This window comes from Seriola lalandi, unplaced genomic scaffold, assembly GCF_002814215.2.
Source record: "Seriola lalandi dorsalis isolate HSWRI2012SDOR001 ecotype SW California unplaced genomic scaffold, Sedor1 jcf7180002054406, whole genome shotgun sequence".
NCBI lineage: Eukaryota > Metazoa > Chordata > Actinopteri > Carangiformes > Carangidae > Seriola > Seriola lalandi.
The window spans coordinates 470710-487333 of NW_019524959.1; the positions used below are offsets into that span (position 1 = coordinate 470710).

At 41.5% G+C, this 16624-nt stretch overlaps 1 protein-coding gene across 1 annotated transcript in view; it reads left to right on the forward strand.

Moving 5' to 3' along the window:
- The window catches only part of neb (nebulin), a 58661-nt gene extending 42039 nt beyond the window's left edge, over positions 1-16622 (forward strand). Inside the window, exons 109-137 of the mRNA XM_087174990.1 lie at positions 32-136; positions 232-336; positions 447-557; positions 662-772; positions 918-1019; positions 1115-1219; positions 1766-1855; positions 3782-3895; positions 4111-4215; positions 4857-4961; positions 5731-5835; positions 6685-6795; positions 7529-7639; positions 8489-8602; positions 8706-8810; positions 8910-9014; positions 9404-9508; positions 9995-10087; positions 10485-10645; positions 10980-11181; positions 11569-11661; positions 12096-12188; positions 12941-13033; positions 13544-13651; positions 14195-14381; positions 14490-14582; positions 14939-15079; positions 15190-15293; positions 15720-16622. Of these exons, the coding sequence (XP_087031116.1) occupies positions 32-136; positions 232-336; positions 447-557; positions 662-772; positions 918-1019; positions 1115-1219; positions 1766-1855; positions 3782-3895; positions 4111-4215; positions 4857-4961; positions 5731-5835; positions 6685-6795; positions 7529-7639; positions 8489-8602; positions 8706-8810; positions 8910-9014; positions 9404-9508; positions 9995-10087; positions 10485-10645; positions 10980-11181; positions 11569-11661; positions 12096-12188; positions 12941-13033; positions 13544-13651; positions 14195-14381; positions 14490-14582; positions 14939-15079; positions 15190-15293; positions 15720-15893 (3351 nt within the window). The 3' untranslated portion in view covers positions 15894-16622. The remainder of the gene's footprint in view (positions 1-31; positions 137-231; positions 337-446; positions 558-661; positions 773-917; positions 1020-1114; positions 1220-1765; positions 1856-3781; positions 3896-4110; positions 4216-4856; positions 4962-5730; positions 5836-6684; positions 6796-7528; positions 7640-8488; positions 8603-8705; positions 8811-8909; positions 9015-9403; positions 9509-9994; positions 10088-10484; positions 10646-10979; positions 11182-11568; positions 11662-12095; positions 12189-12940; positions 13034-13543; positions 13652-14194; positions 14382-14489; positions 14583-14938; positions 15080-15189; positions 15294-15719) is intronic.
- The last annotated feature ends 2 nt before the right edge of the window (positions 16623-16624 follow it).

A 16624-nucleotide genomic window follows, 5' to 3' on the forward strand; every position in this document is an offset into this window, starting at 1 on the left:
TCTAATTTTTCTCCTGTTGTTTCACCCACAGGTTGAGTACAAGTATGACAAAGAGATGCTGAAGGGCTGCGTGATCCCTGTTGTTGATGATAAGTTGACCATCCTGTGCAAGAGAAATGCTGAAATGGCCAGTGATGTAAGTTGAAATGTAGCTCCAGATCTCAAGCAAGGCTACTTCAGAATGTATTGTTTAACATGTAAACTAATCATTTATTAATTTCCGTCCTCCAGGTGAAATACAAAAAGAAGTATGAGCAGGAGAAGGGCCACTACGTGCCCGTCCTGGACACTCCTCAAATTCTCCACGCCAAGGCTGTGCGAACTCTGGCATCGGAGGTAAAAACTGTTCAGTAGGAAACCTTCGTCAGGTTTAAAAGAAATGATGTATTAGACTGAAACAGTCTACAACAATATGTGTTGTATAAGTTCTTTATTCTCTTACTCAGAGCAAATACAAGGAGGCCAGTAAGAAGGAAATGCAGTCCGGCTCATTCACTACCCTGTCCGAGACCCGTGACACAGCCCACAGCAAGGAGGTCAACAAGCTCGTCAGCGGGGTACAACTTTGTCATATTTGTTCCACAAAAATCAGCTCAAGTCGCTTCATAATCCTCAACTGTTTTTGTGCTGCTGGTCTTGACCTTCCGTCCTCTCTTCACAGAAAGTGTATAAAGCAAAGTTTGAGAAGGAGAAGGGCAAGTCAGTGTACAACCACATGATTGTTCCACCTGATGTTCAGCATGCCATTGACGTGGCCAAGACTCAGAGCAGCGTGAGTCATCGCCACAATTGTGCTAAAAATAACGTTTTATTGAATTTATTCACAGTATGAAATCTTCATCAGGTTGAGATAGTTTCACCTTCTCTCTTATTTCTCTTTTGATTTTATTTCTCTGCTCTTCGGCCCATTGCCACAGGTCGCTTACAAGAAGGATGCCAAAGCCAACCTGCACTACACCACTGTGGCTGACCGTCCGGACATAAGGAAGGCTACCCAGGCTGCCAAACTTATTAGCGATGTAACCGTCAAGTAGATGCAAAGAACTGTTTGTAGGTCAAAGGCTCACACCGTGTGCGCGGTCCACTGATTCTTGTTTGGTCTTGTCTCCATCAGGTCGGCTACCGTAACAAGGCCCGTGAGGAGGCAAGCCGCGGGGGCTCTCTGGCCCACCGCCCAGACATCGCTCTGGCCACTGAGGTGTCCAAGCTGACCAGCCAGGTACATCAACCCAAATCAACCATCTGTCTCATGAAGGCCTGGGCCAGTCATGCAGTTTCCCCTCTGGTTCTCTACAGTCATCATCTCTTAGGAAACGTTCCCCTTATTTATTTTACACACATTGACCGCTGGGATCAGTCAGTGGAAGCCGTATTACACCAGTAAAGATCAGCTGCTTGAGTGTCATTGTCAGATCAGCTTCCATGAGCTAATATTTGCAGACTAGTATTGCTGTGGTAGACGCTTAACAGCAGTCCTTTAGGGCTAATGTTAGAACTAGCAGCTCTTCCATAGTGCTTCTCTGCCATCCTGCATTACAATCCATATCTTAATCTGCCACTGTGACTCCATGAAAGTAGATTTACATGTTTAACTGCTCATATCATTGTACATGTCCCAACCCCCCCATCCTTACACCTGTCCTCCTACACTGCTCCTCTTCCTTCATCCTTCAATACTTTACTCCTCTCCTCTTTCCTCTCCTCTCTCCTTCCATGATTTCCTAGCTTGTGTGTTCTCATCCCTCCATCTCACTGCGCTTTGTAGGTGGAGGCAAAGCCCTCCCTCCATGGAGCTGCTTCCTATGATACCCCCATGATGCGCCACATTAAGAAAATGAGTGCCGTGACTAGTGATGTAAGGAGGTTTTATGCCCTGAAACCGAAGGGCTGCTACTATCTGTGTGTCTCCTCTGTCCTTCTGTTCCCTTCGTATCCGTCTCTTGACTGACTGATTAGTTGATTTCTGATTTTACCACAGGGTTGATTGAGCCTTTGATACAAACCATAAGGACGTTTTATGAAAAGATTTGATTCAGCTTGTCAGATGTTATTATTTTGACTTTAGGATCGTGTGGAGCCTCTGCTCTTTTGTTTCCCTGAGAAGCTCTGGCTCACTGCTAAGCATAGACAAGCATTGCATTGCTGCATTAGCTGCATTGGTTACACTTCTGCATGCTACTGAATCTTTTTTTTATCTATTTTGTTTAACATTTTTATAATTTTCCCACTTTTCTCTCGTTTCACTCACCCAGTCATTGTGTCTGTCTCTGAATGTGAAAATGGAAGGTTTTTCTGAGTTTCTTCCTTTTTGATCTGAACACTGGAAGACAGTGTAGGCTTTCTGAAATGTTGGAAACAGTTTGAAAATGTGTTAGAGGTGCAGATTCATCCATGATTAATTTTAGACTTGCATGTTTTTCACTCAGACAGTGGATAAGGATATTGCTCTGTCTCACCTTCTCTCTAAAGGTGGTTGATCTGCCGATTGAAAGAACACAACCACAATCATACTGCCTTACCTCTTCCATATATACTTTATTATATATGAAGTCCATGTTGTGTTTAATGTGGATCACAAAATGCTGTATATAACTCTGTTCACACTTAGCACCAAAATGCATCTTGGGTGGTCAGATCAGAAGCTGGTCTCTCTAAACAAATGTGTAAATGTCATCTAATATACATCATGAACAGAACCGGATTAGATCACTTAAGACACTGGTCAGCATTAAATATTACCACATAGTGTAGTGTTAACATAAATGTGCAGGGAAATGCTTTTATAGTCAACTTTAACTTTAACAACTGTTATGTAAAGTTTCTTTACAATGCCAGAAAAACAACAGCGACAATCACAGTTTAGCAGCAGTTGCTAAGAGATTAAATCAAACAGGAGCAGCGAGGCAAAATCCAATCACAAACTGTCCGATGAGATTCACCGAGATGCATTTTAATGTCAAGTGTGAAGTTAAAGTCCACCTTAGCTGAATCCATGCATAAACTGGTTCTATCTGGATGCGCGACATTAGGTCTGAACAGCATCTGAGGGCGTCTCCACAGTTGACCGGTTTGGTTTTGACGGAGAAGATTGTGGGTTGCTTTATTAATAATGTGGTTTCTTATGATCGCTGCGAATCCTGCCAGGCAAACGGCAGCCGAAACCCAAGCAACCGATTCAAAACAAACTCTGGTGCAGTTGGTTTACATTTGGAAAATAATGCGTCTTAACCACAGACACTTTTTTCCCCGAACGCCCAAATAACAAGTGACAAAAACCGTCCAATGATCTGTGTCATTTGTGATAAAGCAGAAAGGCTTTATAAAAACGAGGATTAAATTTCAACAGTACTGGATTTTCTTCTCTAGCCTGGAACCAAAACACAGATGTGAACATGCTCTTTGAGACTTTGCCCTCTGGGACTAATTGTCACTATAATTACTGAATGAGAATTTGAAATAAATTGATGCATGGAAAACTTTATAAGTTTTAGAAGATACACAGTTTGACTGCAGTTGTTTTTCTCGTATAACAAGGGATACAGACTAAAATGGAGTGTTATTATTGAGAAGCATGCAGTACACAGCATGTCCAAAGCTTTTACACAAAACTGTAAGTAATCTGAGTTACTCATCCCTTTTTATACACTATAAAAAAAAAAGCATCATGTTGTCCTTTAAATGTTCCTAGTGTGATGGCGTCATGTAAATCTTCCACTGGTTTTGGTCTCCCAGAAAAGTGACCACCTATACTAACTCTTTCATGCATATCCCACCCTGTTAGTTGAAGTACAAGGAGAAGTTTGACAAGGAGGTGAAAGGAAAGAGGCCACAATATGACCTGAAGGACAGTAAGATTTACAAGACGCTGAAGGAAGCCAACGTGCTGGCTAGTGAGGTGGGTACTCACACAAGCTGCATCATTCCACATAAAAGCATTATGTCAAATAACGAAGATGGCTTCATTCTGTCAGCAACTGACCAGGACACAGATTCAAGAGATAGTGTGGTGTTCGGAGACTTCTTTTTAGAATATATTTCCATACCTGTATCATACCACTTCATTAATAATCTTAATGTCAACTCGTAATCACAAATGAACTCCATCCACAGGTGAAGTACAAGGGTGACTTGAAGAAGATCCACAAGCCTGTGACTGACATGGCCGAGTCTCTGTCCATGCAGCACAACCTGAGCACCAGCAAACTGTCCAGCAACGTAAGACACCGCCGGCCCTTAACCCTCTCACATCCTCACCCAGGAAGCTGCTGGGAGTCGGTTAGGTTTCAGTGCGCCCTCTGCGGTTCACTGAAATCTGTCTGAACTCGGTGTTTCCTTCCCCACCCACCCCCCACCCACCCTCCACCCTACATCATACCACAGTAACATAAAAACACACATGCTGCAGATTCATGGATTTATTCACTAAGCTCCATCATCCAAACATCCATTATTCTGTGACCTCATCTGGTAGTGATCCTTACCCACCCCTCTCACCCTTGACCTTCCCTTACTATCACCTTCTATAACCTCTACTTTTTCACTTTTTCAGTTAAATTTTTTCCCTCCTGTATTTCCTACAAAACTACTCTTTTAATAATGATCACTTAACACAAACCTGTGTGCTTCTCCTCTGGTTTTAGATCATTTTTCACACAATTTTTAACAACCATTTTTAATTTTCACATAATGTTTTGTGAGGACGTCATATATTTTTGATATTGCCGAGAGCTGTTTTCACAGTTATAAAGTCACTGTTTTTGTTTCTTTCATTAAATATAATGGGAGTAAACTCCCGACAGACGCTCTTTTTCTCGTTTGCTGTACTGAGCTGTCTTGACTGGGAATTCCCCCCGTAGTACTGCTACAAGAAGAAATTTGAGGAGAGTAAGGGTCACTACCATATGATTCCTGACACACCAGAGCAGCTCCATCTCAAGGAGGCCTCTGAACTTCAGAGCAACGTAAGTGCTACAGACACTGGGGCTCAACAAACACTGCACCTTCCCAAAAACACTGCTGTGGGTTTCAGGCGTTAACCATCTTCTTGCTAAACAGATGTGTGTGCGATAGCTGCATCTCATATCATATCTTTATTTCCTGCACCTACATAAGGACGGTGTTGCATTAATTTGTTAAATATTTAAGTTGGGGACAACATAACATACCGGTGGGTGGTAAAGTTGCTTTGTTATAACAGTCCCTTCCAAATATAATAAATAAATAGAGATTTCAAACAAAAAAATCTGCAAATGAACAAGTTATTTCTCAACTAAAGAATTTACAGGCAGATTTTTTGTGTAGAAATATTAATTCACTCTTTAACTTACTATATTAGTATCTATCTATCACATTATGTATACTGTTTTACCTTTGTGTAGTTTATGGTGTTTGAGATATTCTAATGTATTTTTCCTACGTTCCAGGCAGACATAGGTTTCCATTGATGCCCATACAATATAATATTTCAGTTATTAAACTACTGAAACATGCCTGAGCTGTGTAATCCATCACAGTTTATATTTTGATACATTATCATTATGAGTTGAATGCAGTCTTGCTGCTCACTGTGATAGATTATGCAGCTCAAACACCTCGCACAGTTTTTGCATTTGATTGCGTATCAAAGGGAAATGAATGAAAACCGTCATCCAGTGTACCTGCATAATATTTTTTTTCAAACTGTCTGTTGAAAACAGTTGACATTAAATTTAAAATGTGGGGCTGCTCCAGGTGAAATACAAGGAGAAGTATGAGAAGGAGAAGGGCAAGGCCATGCTGGACTTTGAGACACCCACATATGTGACTGCAAAGGAGGCCCAGCACATGCAGAGCCAGGTAAATACACCGTCTCTCACCTCTGTGTTTCCAGGTAGCTACAAATACAACACTGTCCATTACAGGCCTCTGTCCAATCCAAAGTCTCTTCAGTGCCTGCTTATATATTAACCTGTACTGTATTGTATTGTATTGTATTGTATTGTATTGCCTCTTGGTATATATATTGATATGCTTCAGCTTGTTGGATGTCAAGCTATTGTTTATATTAGACTTACAGAATGTTTCTGAAGTTTGGAAAAAACATTTTACAGTGCCTTTAATGCCAGTTTATTGAATTAAGAAGTTTTGGTGCTTTTTAGTTACAGGATCTTGTGACTCGTTACAATTTACATCTGAGGAAATTGTCACTCCCGCTGTTATTCCTTTACCATTTTCTACTCCTTCCTAACTGTGCTTAAAGAAACTGGAAGAAGGCCGTGTAAAATGTGTAAAAATGAAACTTACCCAATGCCTTGTTTATTGTTCCCTAATACTGTGTATAATGTAAGTGCAGACTTCTTAATCTTCCTCTCATGATGATGACAAAGGTAAATTATGTTTGTCGCCGTCTGGATTATAGATTTTTTTTTTTTTTTTTTTAACAGTGTTTAATTAAACTCATTTGATAAATCTGATTTGATTTGTTAAACTCCAGACACCAAATGTGAGAGCTGCTTTCTCAGAATAAAGAAGTCCTGAACACTCACACGTGCACTCACATTAGAGACTGCAGCTACAGAAACAAGTGTCTTTTATAAGCAGAATGGTGTGAACCAGGATGAGGTACCTGCATTGTGAAACCGGCACCTGCTTGCATGTGGTTATCTGAGCTCTGTCTGTCCCCTGTCTTGTCTTTGCGGCCAATAGAAAGACTATAAGAAGGACTATGAGGAAAACATGAGGGGCAAGAACCTCTCAGGCTTGGAGGTCACCCCTGCCATGATACATGTCAGACACGCCACCAAAATAGCCAGTGAGGTAACGAAAGGATCATTTATCCCCGACGGCTTCCCCCTCTTTACCTCACCCATGCTTTATAATCAACTAAGACCACATCACAATCACAGTCCCTCTTTCTTTACACTACTTTTTTGAGTGTTTCCTTCCCTCGTGTAGGTCCATCCATATAGTTTAGTTTTAATTCTTTTGCATGATTCACTGCACAGCCTTAAACTATTAATCATGCAACACATATCCACCCTACCTTTGTCTCTATCCATTGTGTGACTTGTTGTAAAGTAGTTAGTATTGTTTGTATTTGTACTTGTATCCACTGACATGTTGGATTCCTAATTTCACAGTCAACCCTTCATCTAGCAGATGACTACGAAACGGCTTTATGTTCAAACGTCTGCATGTTTGCATGTGATGATTTGAATGATGTTTTCAAGGTGAAATACTGAGTTGAATTGTCTTTCTATCTGATAAAATGTGGTTAAACTTGTCATTTATCAGGATTCTTGCCAAAGTCACCAATGTCTCCTTTCTCCTTGTGAAAATGTGACTGATAGGCAAAATCTTAACTTTTTAAATAGTAATATAATACATCTAAAGTCTTTAGCTTCTCTTCTTTGGGGGGGGGACTTGGTGACTTTGAGCTCAAAGGGCGAGCAGCAGAGCTTGCCCTACCGTACTGTCTGTATGTATGCCTTGGCCTGGCCTGCCTGTGTGCCCTCGTCTGCAGTCTCTCTGTTCTTCTTCCGTCCTGTAGAAAGAGTACAGGAAGGATCTAGAAGAGGGAGTGAAGGGTAAAGGGCTAACTGTACTGGAGGAAACTCCGGAGCTTTTGAGAGCAAGGAATGCCACTCAAATCCTGTGTGAGGTACGACTGACCTGAGAGGTGATGGAGGTGGCATCACAATCTCATGCGAGTGACTTCCCACAATCCCGCTCGTGGTGCATCATCTGCTGAATCCTATCCCCTCTTAACTAAGCTTCATCAATACACTAAAAGGGCAACTGCTGGGCTTGGCTCTTACTCTTGTCCCTGCTTCATGACAACACTAATTTCCCCATGATTTTCTCTTATATTTGTTCTTTTATGTCTGATAAATATTTCAAAAACCAACCTCGAATATACTCAGAGCATGTCTTATTTTATTTTAATATATATATATTAATATTATATTTTTTTAGAACTTTATTATCTGACTTTATAGTTCACATATTTAGCGCTTATGCAACTGTGGTCTGTGGTCCAGCATCAAAGCTTTATACAAAAATCTTTATTTTTCCTTCATTTTAATTTTTAGTAATTGTTTTTGCCAAAATATGCTCTGGGTGTTTTTGAGGCTGATTTTTGGACGATAAGATACAGAAGATGTAGATTATTATATTTTTTGATAAATAAACAGAAATTATAGAAAATTGAGAGAAAATGTTTTAAAATAACTAATTATGCTTTAACAGACTATCCTTAACTACTGCTGTTTTATTTTTCAGTTTTGAGTGGAGCTTCACACACAATCTGCTGTCCAATTACCACATATGTTCCTTTAAAAAAATCCTAATTTCTTCTAACTTTCTTTATTCACCATTCCCCCAGGCCACATGGTTTTTGCAGCCTCCCCCCCCCCTCAGTATGAATGAGTAGAAGTCTTGTCACTTATAGTAATCTGCCAATCGTGTCTGCTTTTAGTGAGTAACGCTCTATCGCCTGTAACATTTACAGAGAGAGTACAAGAAAGCACTGGAGCAGGAGATTAAGGGCAAGGGAATGTTGGCTTTGGCTACAGACACCCCCGACTTCATGAGGGCCAGGAACGCTACCGACATCCTCAGTCAGGTCTGAATCATGTTGTCCTGTCCCTAGACACATGAAACCAGTAGCATTTGCACGAGATACGAAGATCGGAATTTGCGCTGACTGACTTTTCTTTGCTCTGTAGACAAAGTACAAGCAGACCGCTGAGATGGACAGGGCCAGTTACACCTCTGTCATCGACACCCCAGACATCATCCATGCTCAGCAGATGAGGAACATTGTCAGCCAGGTAATGAAGTGATTTCTACACTCAAATGTCTCCTTCTAGACACTTTTCACAGTCTCTGTTCTAATTTAAATTGCTGCTGATTGTGTTTGTGTCCAACAGAAAAAGTACAAAGAGGAGGCTGAGAAGACGATGTCTCACTACGTGCCAGTCCTGGACACTCCGGAGATGCAGAGAGTCCGTGAGAACCAGAAGAACTTCAGCACTGTAAGTAATAAATGTAAATGATGAATTACGCTGGGTCTTAACAGGGGCAGCGCATCTTTGACTGTTGTAGTCAGAGGTCAGAGATTCTTCCTGTGTCTGGTGGCTGTGTGTACGTCTCCGTGTCCGCTGTAAAGTATTACCTACAATACTTTAAACTTCTGTACTGTCAGTAGATTGTCTTTTGTATGGTGTTCTTTAATGTAATTGAAGTGTTGTAAAAATGTAAATAGCTTTCATGCTAATCCTTAGCAGACGCTAAGATAAACTTAAGTAGTTTCTCTTCTGGTTTTCTGTTTTCTTGTCTTCGTTTCTTTTTTTTTTCCTTTTTTCTTTTACCTCTGTGTCATTGTGAAACATTTTAACTGCAACTTTTGTTTTTCTCTCTGTAGCTTCAATACCAGATTGACCTTAAAAACATAAAGGGCAAAGTGTCTACTGTAAAGGACACTCCTGAAATGCTGCGTGTTAAAGAGAATACAAAGAATTTCAGCTTGGTATCTACTCCATAATATTTTTTTTGTTAACATTTTCTAATAACACTTTTTTCTTTCTTTCTTTCTTTTTTTTTACATTTTTACTTGAATTTTTATTTTAACTTTCTTTCCTCATCTTTAACAAACCCTGATATGCAGCCCTTATTTCTTTGGACCAAACAGATATTATTTAACCTTGTCAAATATGCCGCATTTTAATTCACGCAACTAACCCCTGACAGTTTGTTCTATAGTTGTTAGTGCAGAGCTTGTGTGTTGTTAAATACTTTGTTGCTGTGTACGTGTCCAGACTTTGTCCAGAAATGTAAATGTTGTTCTATATGTTTGTCTCATTCAATGTGTTTTTTGTTGAAAAAAAAAAAAAATTGCTCACTAGGTGCAGCACAGGTAAATCGAGTGTAATTTGGAAAATGTAATCCAGCAACTAGTCCTGATTATCTAAGAGTTAACCATTGGTTGCTGCTTTCATTCCTCATCCATGTAAAGATTCACTACAAAGAGGATTTGGGAGGAGGAACAGCTTTACCCGAGACCCCTGACATGGAGAGAGTTAAACGCAACCAGCAGAACATAAGCACGGTACTCCACAGAGTGACCCTGCCCCCCTTCATCTCCTCCTCCACCGGTCCTCCCTCCATATTCCCTCCTTATCTAGTGTCCACGAATATAACCAGAGCCGCCTTCACATGTAATCTCGTCAAAACCTCGTCCATTTTCTACTTTTTTTTTTTTTTTTTACTAATTATAGGATTTCACATATCCCCCAAAGGCCCCATGTTTGAGTTAACTTCTATACTCATGGAGATGTAGATACTTCTGCCCAGCTTCATTTCTGAAAACAGATCATGCATATTTCAGTTTTATGTGTGTATGCTGTTGGTATGAATGGATGAACGTGTCTGTGTGTGCAGTACATATTGTGCTCTCTGTCTGTCCCTGTCTGACTCTGTCCCTGTGTAACTTATACAATGGGCAGATACAGTACAAGGATTCTGTGGGTCAAGGCACAGCCATACCAGATCTCCCCGAGGTGAAGCGGGTCCGAGAAACCCAGAAGAATATCAGCTTGGTAGAGGAACAGACCTGCAGTGATCCTCATTTTACCCCCGTTATAATCAATCCTCAAAATGACCTCTGACCTCTCCCACTTATCTAAAAGTCCACCAAACTTTTACCTTCCATGTTTTTATTACCAGTCTTCCCTCCATCATCCTAACTGAGTTTCATAAGTCACTCCTTTTTACCAGTCTTGGTTGATGACTTGATGTTGGGAGTTTGAGGCGTCTGTAGGATTTTCCTCCTTCATGATAATTCATGTCATCTAAACCCAGAAGTAATAAACTAAATGACGTATCATCCATTTTGAAAACAGATCTAGCAGAACTTTACTTATTCCCAACAAACTCAACTACCACTGAAATATATGAAAATCAATATGAATAATAAGTTTTTATTGTCAGCTGTTGTAAAGTGTTTGCTGTTGGTATGAATGGATGAACGTGTCTGTGTGTGCAGTACATATTGTGCTCTCTGTCTGTCCCTGTCTGACTCTGTCCCTGTGTAACTTATACAATGGGCAGATACAGTACAAGGATTCTGTGGGTCAAGGCACAGCCATACCAGATCTCCCCGAGGTGAAGCGGGTCCGAGAAACCCAGAAGAATATCAGCTTGGTAGAGGAACAGACCTGCAGTGATCCTCATTTTACCCCCCTTTATAATCAATCCTCAAAATGACCTCTGACCTCTCCCACTTATCTAAAAGTCCACCAAACTTTTACCTTCCATGTTTTTATTACCAGTCTTCCCTCCATCATCCTAACTGAGTTTCATAAATCATTCTTTTCTGCCAGCCTTTGGTTGGTGACTTGATATTTAATATACATTTCCACAAAAACATAAATCCCCCCCCATTAGTTTTCAATAATAGTCTGCATTTCCCCACATTTCTTTTATTTGAATTTGTTTTCTTTTCCACATTTCCTTCCTTCCCTCCCGAACTAATCTGTCTTTGAATGTGTTACCGCCGTATTTGACTTGTTTATGCTGTCTCATTCAAAGCTTCAATACAAAGAAGGAGTGGGACAAGGCACGTCAGTATCAGAGACCCCAGAGATGGAGAGAGTTAAACGCAATCAGCAAAATATTAGCACGGTACTCCACAGAGTGACCCTGTATCCTCCTGTGCTGTACATCCATTTGCCTCTTTCCACACCCGTCTACCTCACTCTTCATCTCCCTCAAACATCCTGTCATAACAATTCTCCTCAGCCTTCATCAGTCATTTAGATGTGTAGAAGTGTTAGTGTTTGTCACATCAAACCCACCATGCAGATATAACACCAACGAGCCCCGTGGGGTCAGCTAAACTCCACCGTGTCTCTAACATAACCTGCTTCTTCATTTCTCAGGAAAAACAAAACACAAAGTCTGTGTTTAATTCCATGTTTCATGTCTGCTGTGTTTTTTTAGTGCTGTGCTGTGTCTCTTTTCTGTCCTCCTGCAATTGTCTCTGATTGACCTGCTCTTTAATTTTTTTTTTCTTCCTCCACTTTATCTGCATGAAACCCAAACTGTGTGTTGGGTAGATAAAGTACAAGGACTCTTTAGGTCGAGCCACAGCTATACCGGACCTCCCTGAGGTGCAGCGGGTCAAACAAACCCAGAAGCACATCAGCTCGGTAGTGGAACGAAACCAAAACCGCGTGTGCTCCTAACTGTTGAGAGTGGACAGTAGTGCCCATCAATAATGCCCCTCCATAAGCCTGTTTGCTACCTCCCCTCCCTTCTGCCATCATCTCATGCTCTCATCACCTCTTGCTCATCTACACCCGAGAAAACAAACTGCAGTTTCTGCGGCCCCGCCATCATCTCTCTTAATTTCCATCCCCACATTTCTTTTCCCCCCCTTTTGTTCTTTTACTCCTTCAAATCATCTTTAATCCTCAACCATCAACCCCTCGAGCCGAGTGAAACCCTCCTCTTTGGCCTGTGAACACAGTCTTTTCTAACCCGCAGCCCAGCTTTCTTCACATAAAGCTCCTGTGTGCTGCTAAATTAATTTCTACTTCACAGCATATGAAAAGCTAAATCTCCCGCTGAAGCGTAAGGAGTGTGTTTATTTCAACGTTTGTGTCTACAACAGAGATCCTGGCTGTTTGACAGGAGCTGCCAGGATGATTCACTCTATAGGACCAATTTCTCAGACTCTTTTTAAATATATTACAAATGCAAAAAAGGAAAAGAAAAAATGTGAAATGTGAAAGCTGAAAGCAATTCCTTCTCTGAGATGAATTAATCTGAAAACTGTTCTCTCTGTATCTTCTCCCTAAGAGGTTAATCCAAGTCTATGAAACCAGTCCTATAGGTGTGTGGTCTGTGTAAGGTTCAGTGTCTGACTGGCCCCTTGGGGCACTGTGCTTCTGTCCTGTAGGTGTTGTATAAAGACAGTTCAGCCAAGGGAACTCCTGTGGTGTTTACTCCAGAGATGGAGCGAGTCAAAAGGAACCAAGAAAACATTAGCTCGGTACCTGCAAGAACCACCGCAAGAACATATTCTCCCTGAGAAATGTTCTACCTCAACCCCACGTTAACCCTTTTCTAACTGACTTGTCCCCTGGCTCCAGTTAATCGTATTAATTCTCCCCACTGCGCTCTCTTTTAAATGTGTTTAATACCAGCAGCTGTGGTGTGTCTGTGCACATCATCACCGCTAACCTCTCCTCTTGTTGAAACTACTCCACTCCATCTTGTCCCCCTGCCGTCCTCCCACTGAAGACTGGGACGCACTCCTGTTTCATTTAATACGTCAACCTCTTAATAAAACTCTCCCTGCTAATTCATTCGTCTGAAAATCCCAGCAATGCCCCAGCAGCTGTGTGTGTGTCCTCTTACCATTCACTCTCTCTGCCACACCCTTTGTGCTGTGGATGCTAATGGCTACTGTCTGATGGATTCAGCTTTTCAAAGGCATTTCAGACGCTCACTGTGTGTTTTCTTCTGCTCCTTCCGCCGTCCCGTCCTCACTTTCCACCAGGTGCTGTACTCGGACAGTTTCCGCAAGCAGGTCCAGGGCAAGGCCGCCTTCGTCCTGGACACACCTGAGATGAGGCGCGTCAGGGAGACCCAGCGCATCATTTCTGGAGTTAGTATTTCTAGATGTTGGTCTAATTGTGTTTATGCACCTGAAGTATAATTTCTACTCCTCTACTTCCTAACTAGTTCTCTACTTAAAGGGCTGGCGTTGTTTTATATTAATTCCTTTGGACCTTGTCTACACAGACAGCACTTGTTAGTTGGATTTAATGGGAATTGTAAACAGTAAGAAAAAGATTGCACCATAACAATATATAACAATTTGGGTCTTTCATCTTTTTACCTTGATTCTTGTCAGCTGTAAGAATATTGTATATTTCAATACAATACAATAAAGACAATAAAGTTAAACTGTCGGCTTGTGAACAAACTGCCTGGTCACTAGACGGCCTGTATTTTGCCCCATCAGGCTTTGTTGAAGTGATGCTGCTGTTTATCCAGATCTAAGAAATCACTTTGGTGAATACAATATATAATATAATATATATTTGTCCAATGTATTAAACTGGTGGAATCAATGCCTGAAGCTATAGACATTCAACCTTTGTTAATACTGACTGTCTTACTGTGATTGTGATTCGTGCCCGTCCAGGTGAGATACCACGAGGACTTTGAGAAAAGCAAGGGCAGCTTCACTCCCACCACCTCCGACCCCGTGACAGAACGCGTGAAGAAGAACACCCAGGACTTCAGCGACATCAACTACCGCGGCATCCAGAGGCGTGTGGTGGAGATGGAGAGGAGACGTGCCGTCGAGCATGACCAGGAGACCGTCACTGGTACAGTTACAAGCTGATGCACAGTCACGACTTGAATGTGACGGTAAAACACGAGAGGCACAAACTGTTGCAGACTTCATACACAGTTATTTGACTCTGTTCCTTCAGATCTGCGCGTGTGGCGCACAAACCCCGGCTCTGTGTTTGACTACGACCCCGCTGAGGATAACATCCAGTCCAGGAGTCTGCACATGATGTCAGGTGAGATGAGAAACTCGTAGATATCATTTAAGAAATGTTTCCGGTTGCTTTTTTTATGCAAAGCTGAAATCTGGCCTGTGGGTGGAGAATGTGCTCAGTATGCTTTATATACATATATATATATATATATATATATATGTATATATATGATATATAGATAAATATGAATAAATTAATACAAATCTGAGCTAGTTATTTTTTTGAGGAACAAGAATAAAGTTGATTATCCATAAGTTAAATTTATCCGATTTGTTCCAGCCACAACTACAATGATGTAAATGTTCCCTCTGATAATATAACTGTGTTTTACATTTACAAGTCATTTCTTTGTCTTACCTCTGACGCTGTTCTGACAGTGCAAGCTCAGCGCCGCAGCAAGGAGCATTCCCGCTCCACCAGCGCTCTGAGCGGCATGGCTGATGAGAAGTCTGAGGTGTCCCAGGACGCCGACCACCACATGTCCCTCTACAGCAACGGCTTCATGACCTCCTCTACTGGTAATGACTCAGCATCAAAGATCAAACATCTACACATCCATATCATCAGTAAACTCCGATTAGACTGTGACTTGTCTGTGGGGTCTTATATTGTGTGTTTTCATTCTCAGGCTACCAGCACGCTAAGACTGTGGAGCTGCAGCAGAGGTCATCTTCAGTGGCCACCCAGCAGACCACAGTTTCCTCCATCCCCTCACACCCCTCTACCACCGGAGTTAGTAGCACTTACTCACGTCACACACACTGCACAGGCCAGAAGGCAAAGCTAAGAGTGACATAACAGCTGAGCTCCAGTGGTTCAACCTCTGCAGTTCAATCTAATGTGAAGTTGTTCTTTAAAGTTACATAACAACTTGAAGTTCATTTGTTTGGACAGTTTCCATCAGTGCATGAATACACTGGTGCTGTGGTGAGTATATAGACAACAGTGAAGCTCATCATCAGTGGCACAGAGGAATAAGATATGTTTGGATAAAAGTAAAAACAATAATACTTTAGCAGGATCAATTCATTACTTTTCATGGGATTTGTTAACAATTACAAAAGTATATAGTATCACCAACCTTATCCTTTAAACCTTCGCTCTCCCTCCACCCTTAAAACACACTGACTCTGACTGATCTTCCTTCACTCTCTGCAGAAAACTGTGCGTGCCATGTACGACTACTCTGCAGCCGACAACGATGAGGTGTCCTTCAAGGACGGCGATGTCATCGTTAACGTGCAGGCCATCGATGAGGGGTGGATGTACGGCACTGTGCAGCGCACCGGCAAGACCGGCATGCTGCCAGCCAACTACGTTGAAGCAATTTAAAGACAAAGCCCGCCCATCGTCCCTCCGGAGTGGGCGAGACACATCCACAGGGCAAACTGATCGGTCTTCCTGTGAATCACAACTTCTGTGGCTTCGTGCAATGTGTAGCTTTTAGTTCCTTGTAGCTCTGTGACTGTATTTGAATTGTGTTGTAATTGTCGTTGGTAAGTCTGTTATCATTCATATGCTGCTGCCCCCGTTTCCTGTGGATGTGACATGAGCATCGTGACCTGACACATATAAATATTTCAGATTATACATACTATGCCTACTATTTTACTATTTTAGATTGTTTAACTGTTCTAAGACGCTGTCTTGGAAAAGCAAGAGTCACTAACATACATCCTGGCCCATTATTTTGTAAATTTCACTAATATTTAATATATATAAAAACATTGTTTGTCCGAGTTGTACCGAGAGAATATTTTCTCATAAAAAAACAATGGGCTCAAGAAGTTCCTGTTGTGCCTTTAATGGAAGTTCTATGGAGAGAAAAAAGGAAATGATTAAAACAAAGAAACTTACAAGGAGTCAGTCACCATCTACCTCCTCCATGATTAAACCACTCCTGAAGAGTTGTATGAGACAAGCCTCAGTCTTCCCTCCTTTACACTGAAGGCTGGCCACTAGTAGAATGTGTGTTTTGTTTCTTCCGATTATTTAGGTCCTGGGGTAAGGTGCGTCCTCTACCTTTAATCAGTAGCTAATAAAGCACACCAAGCTCCTGCAGC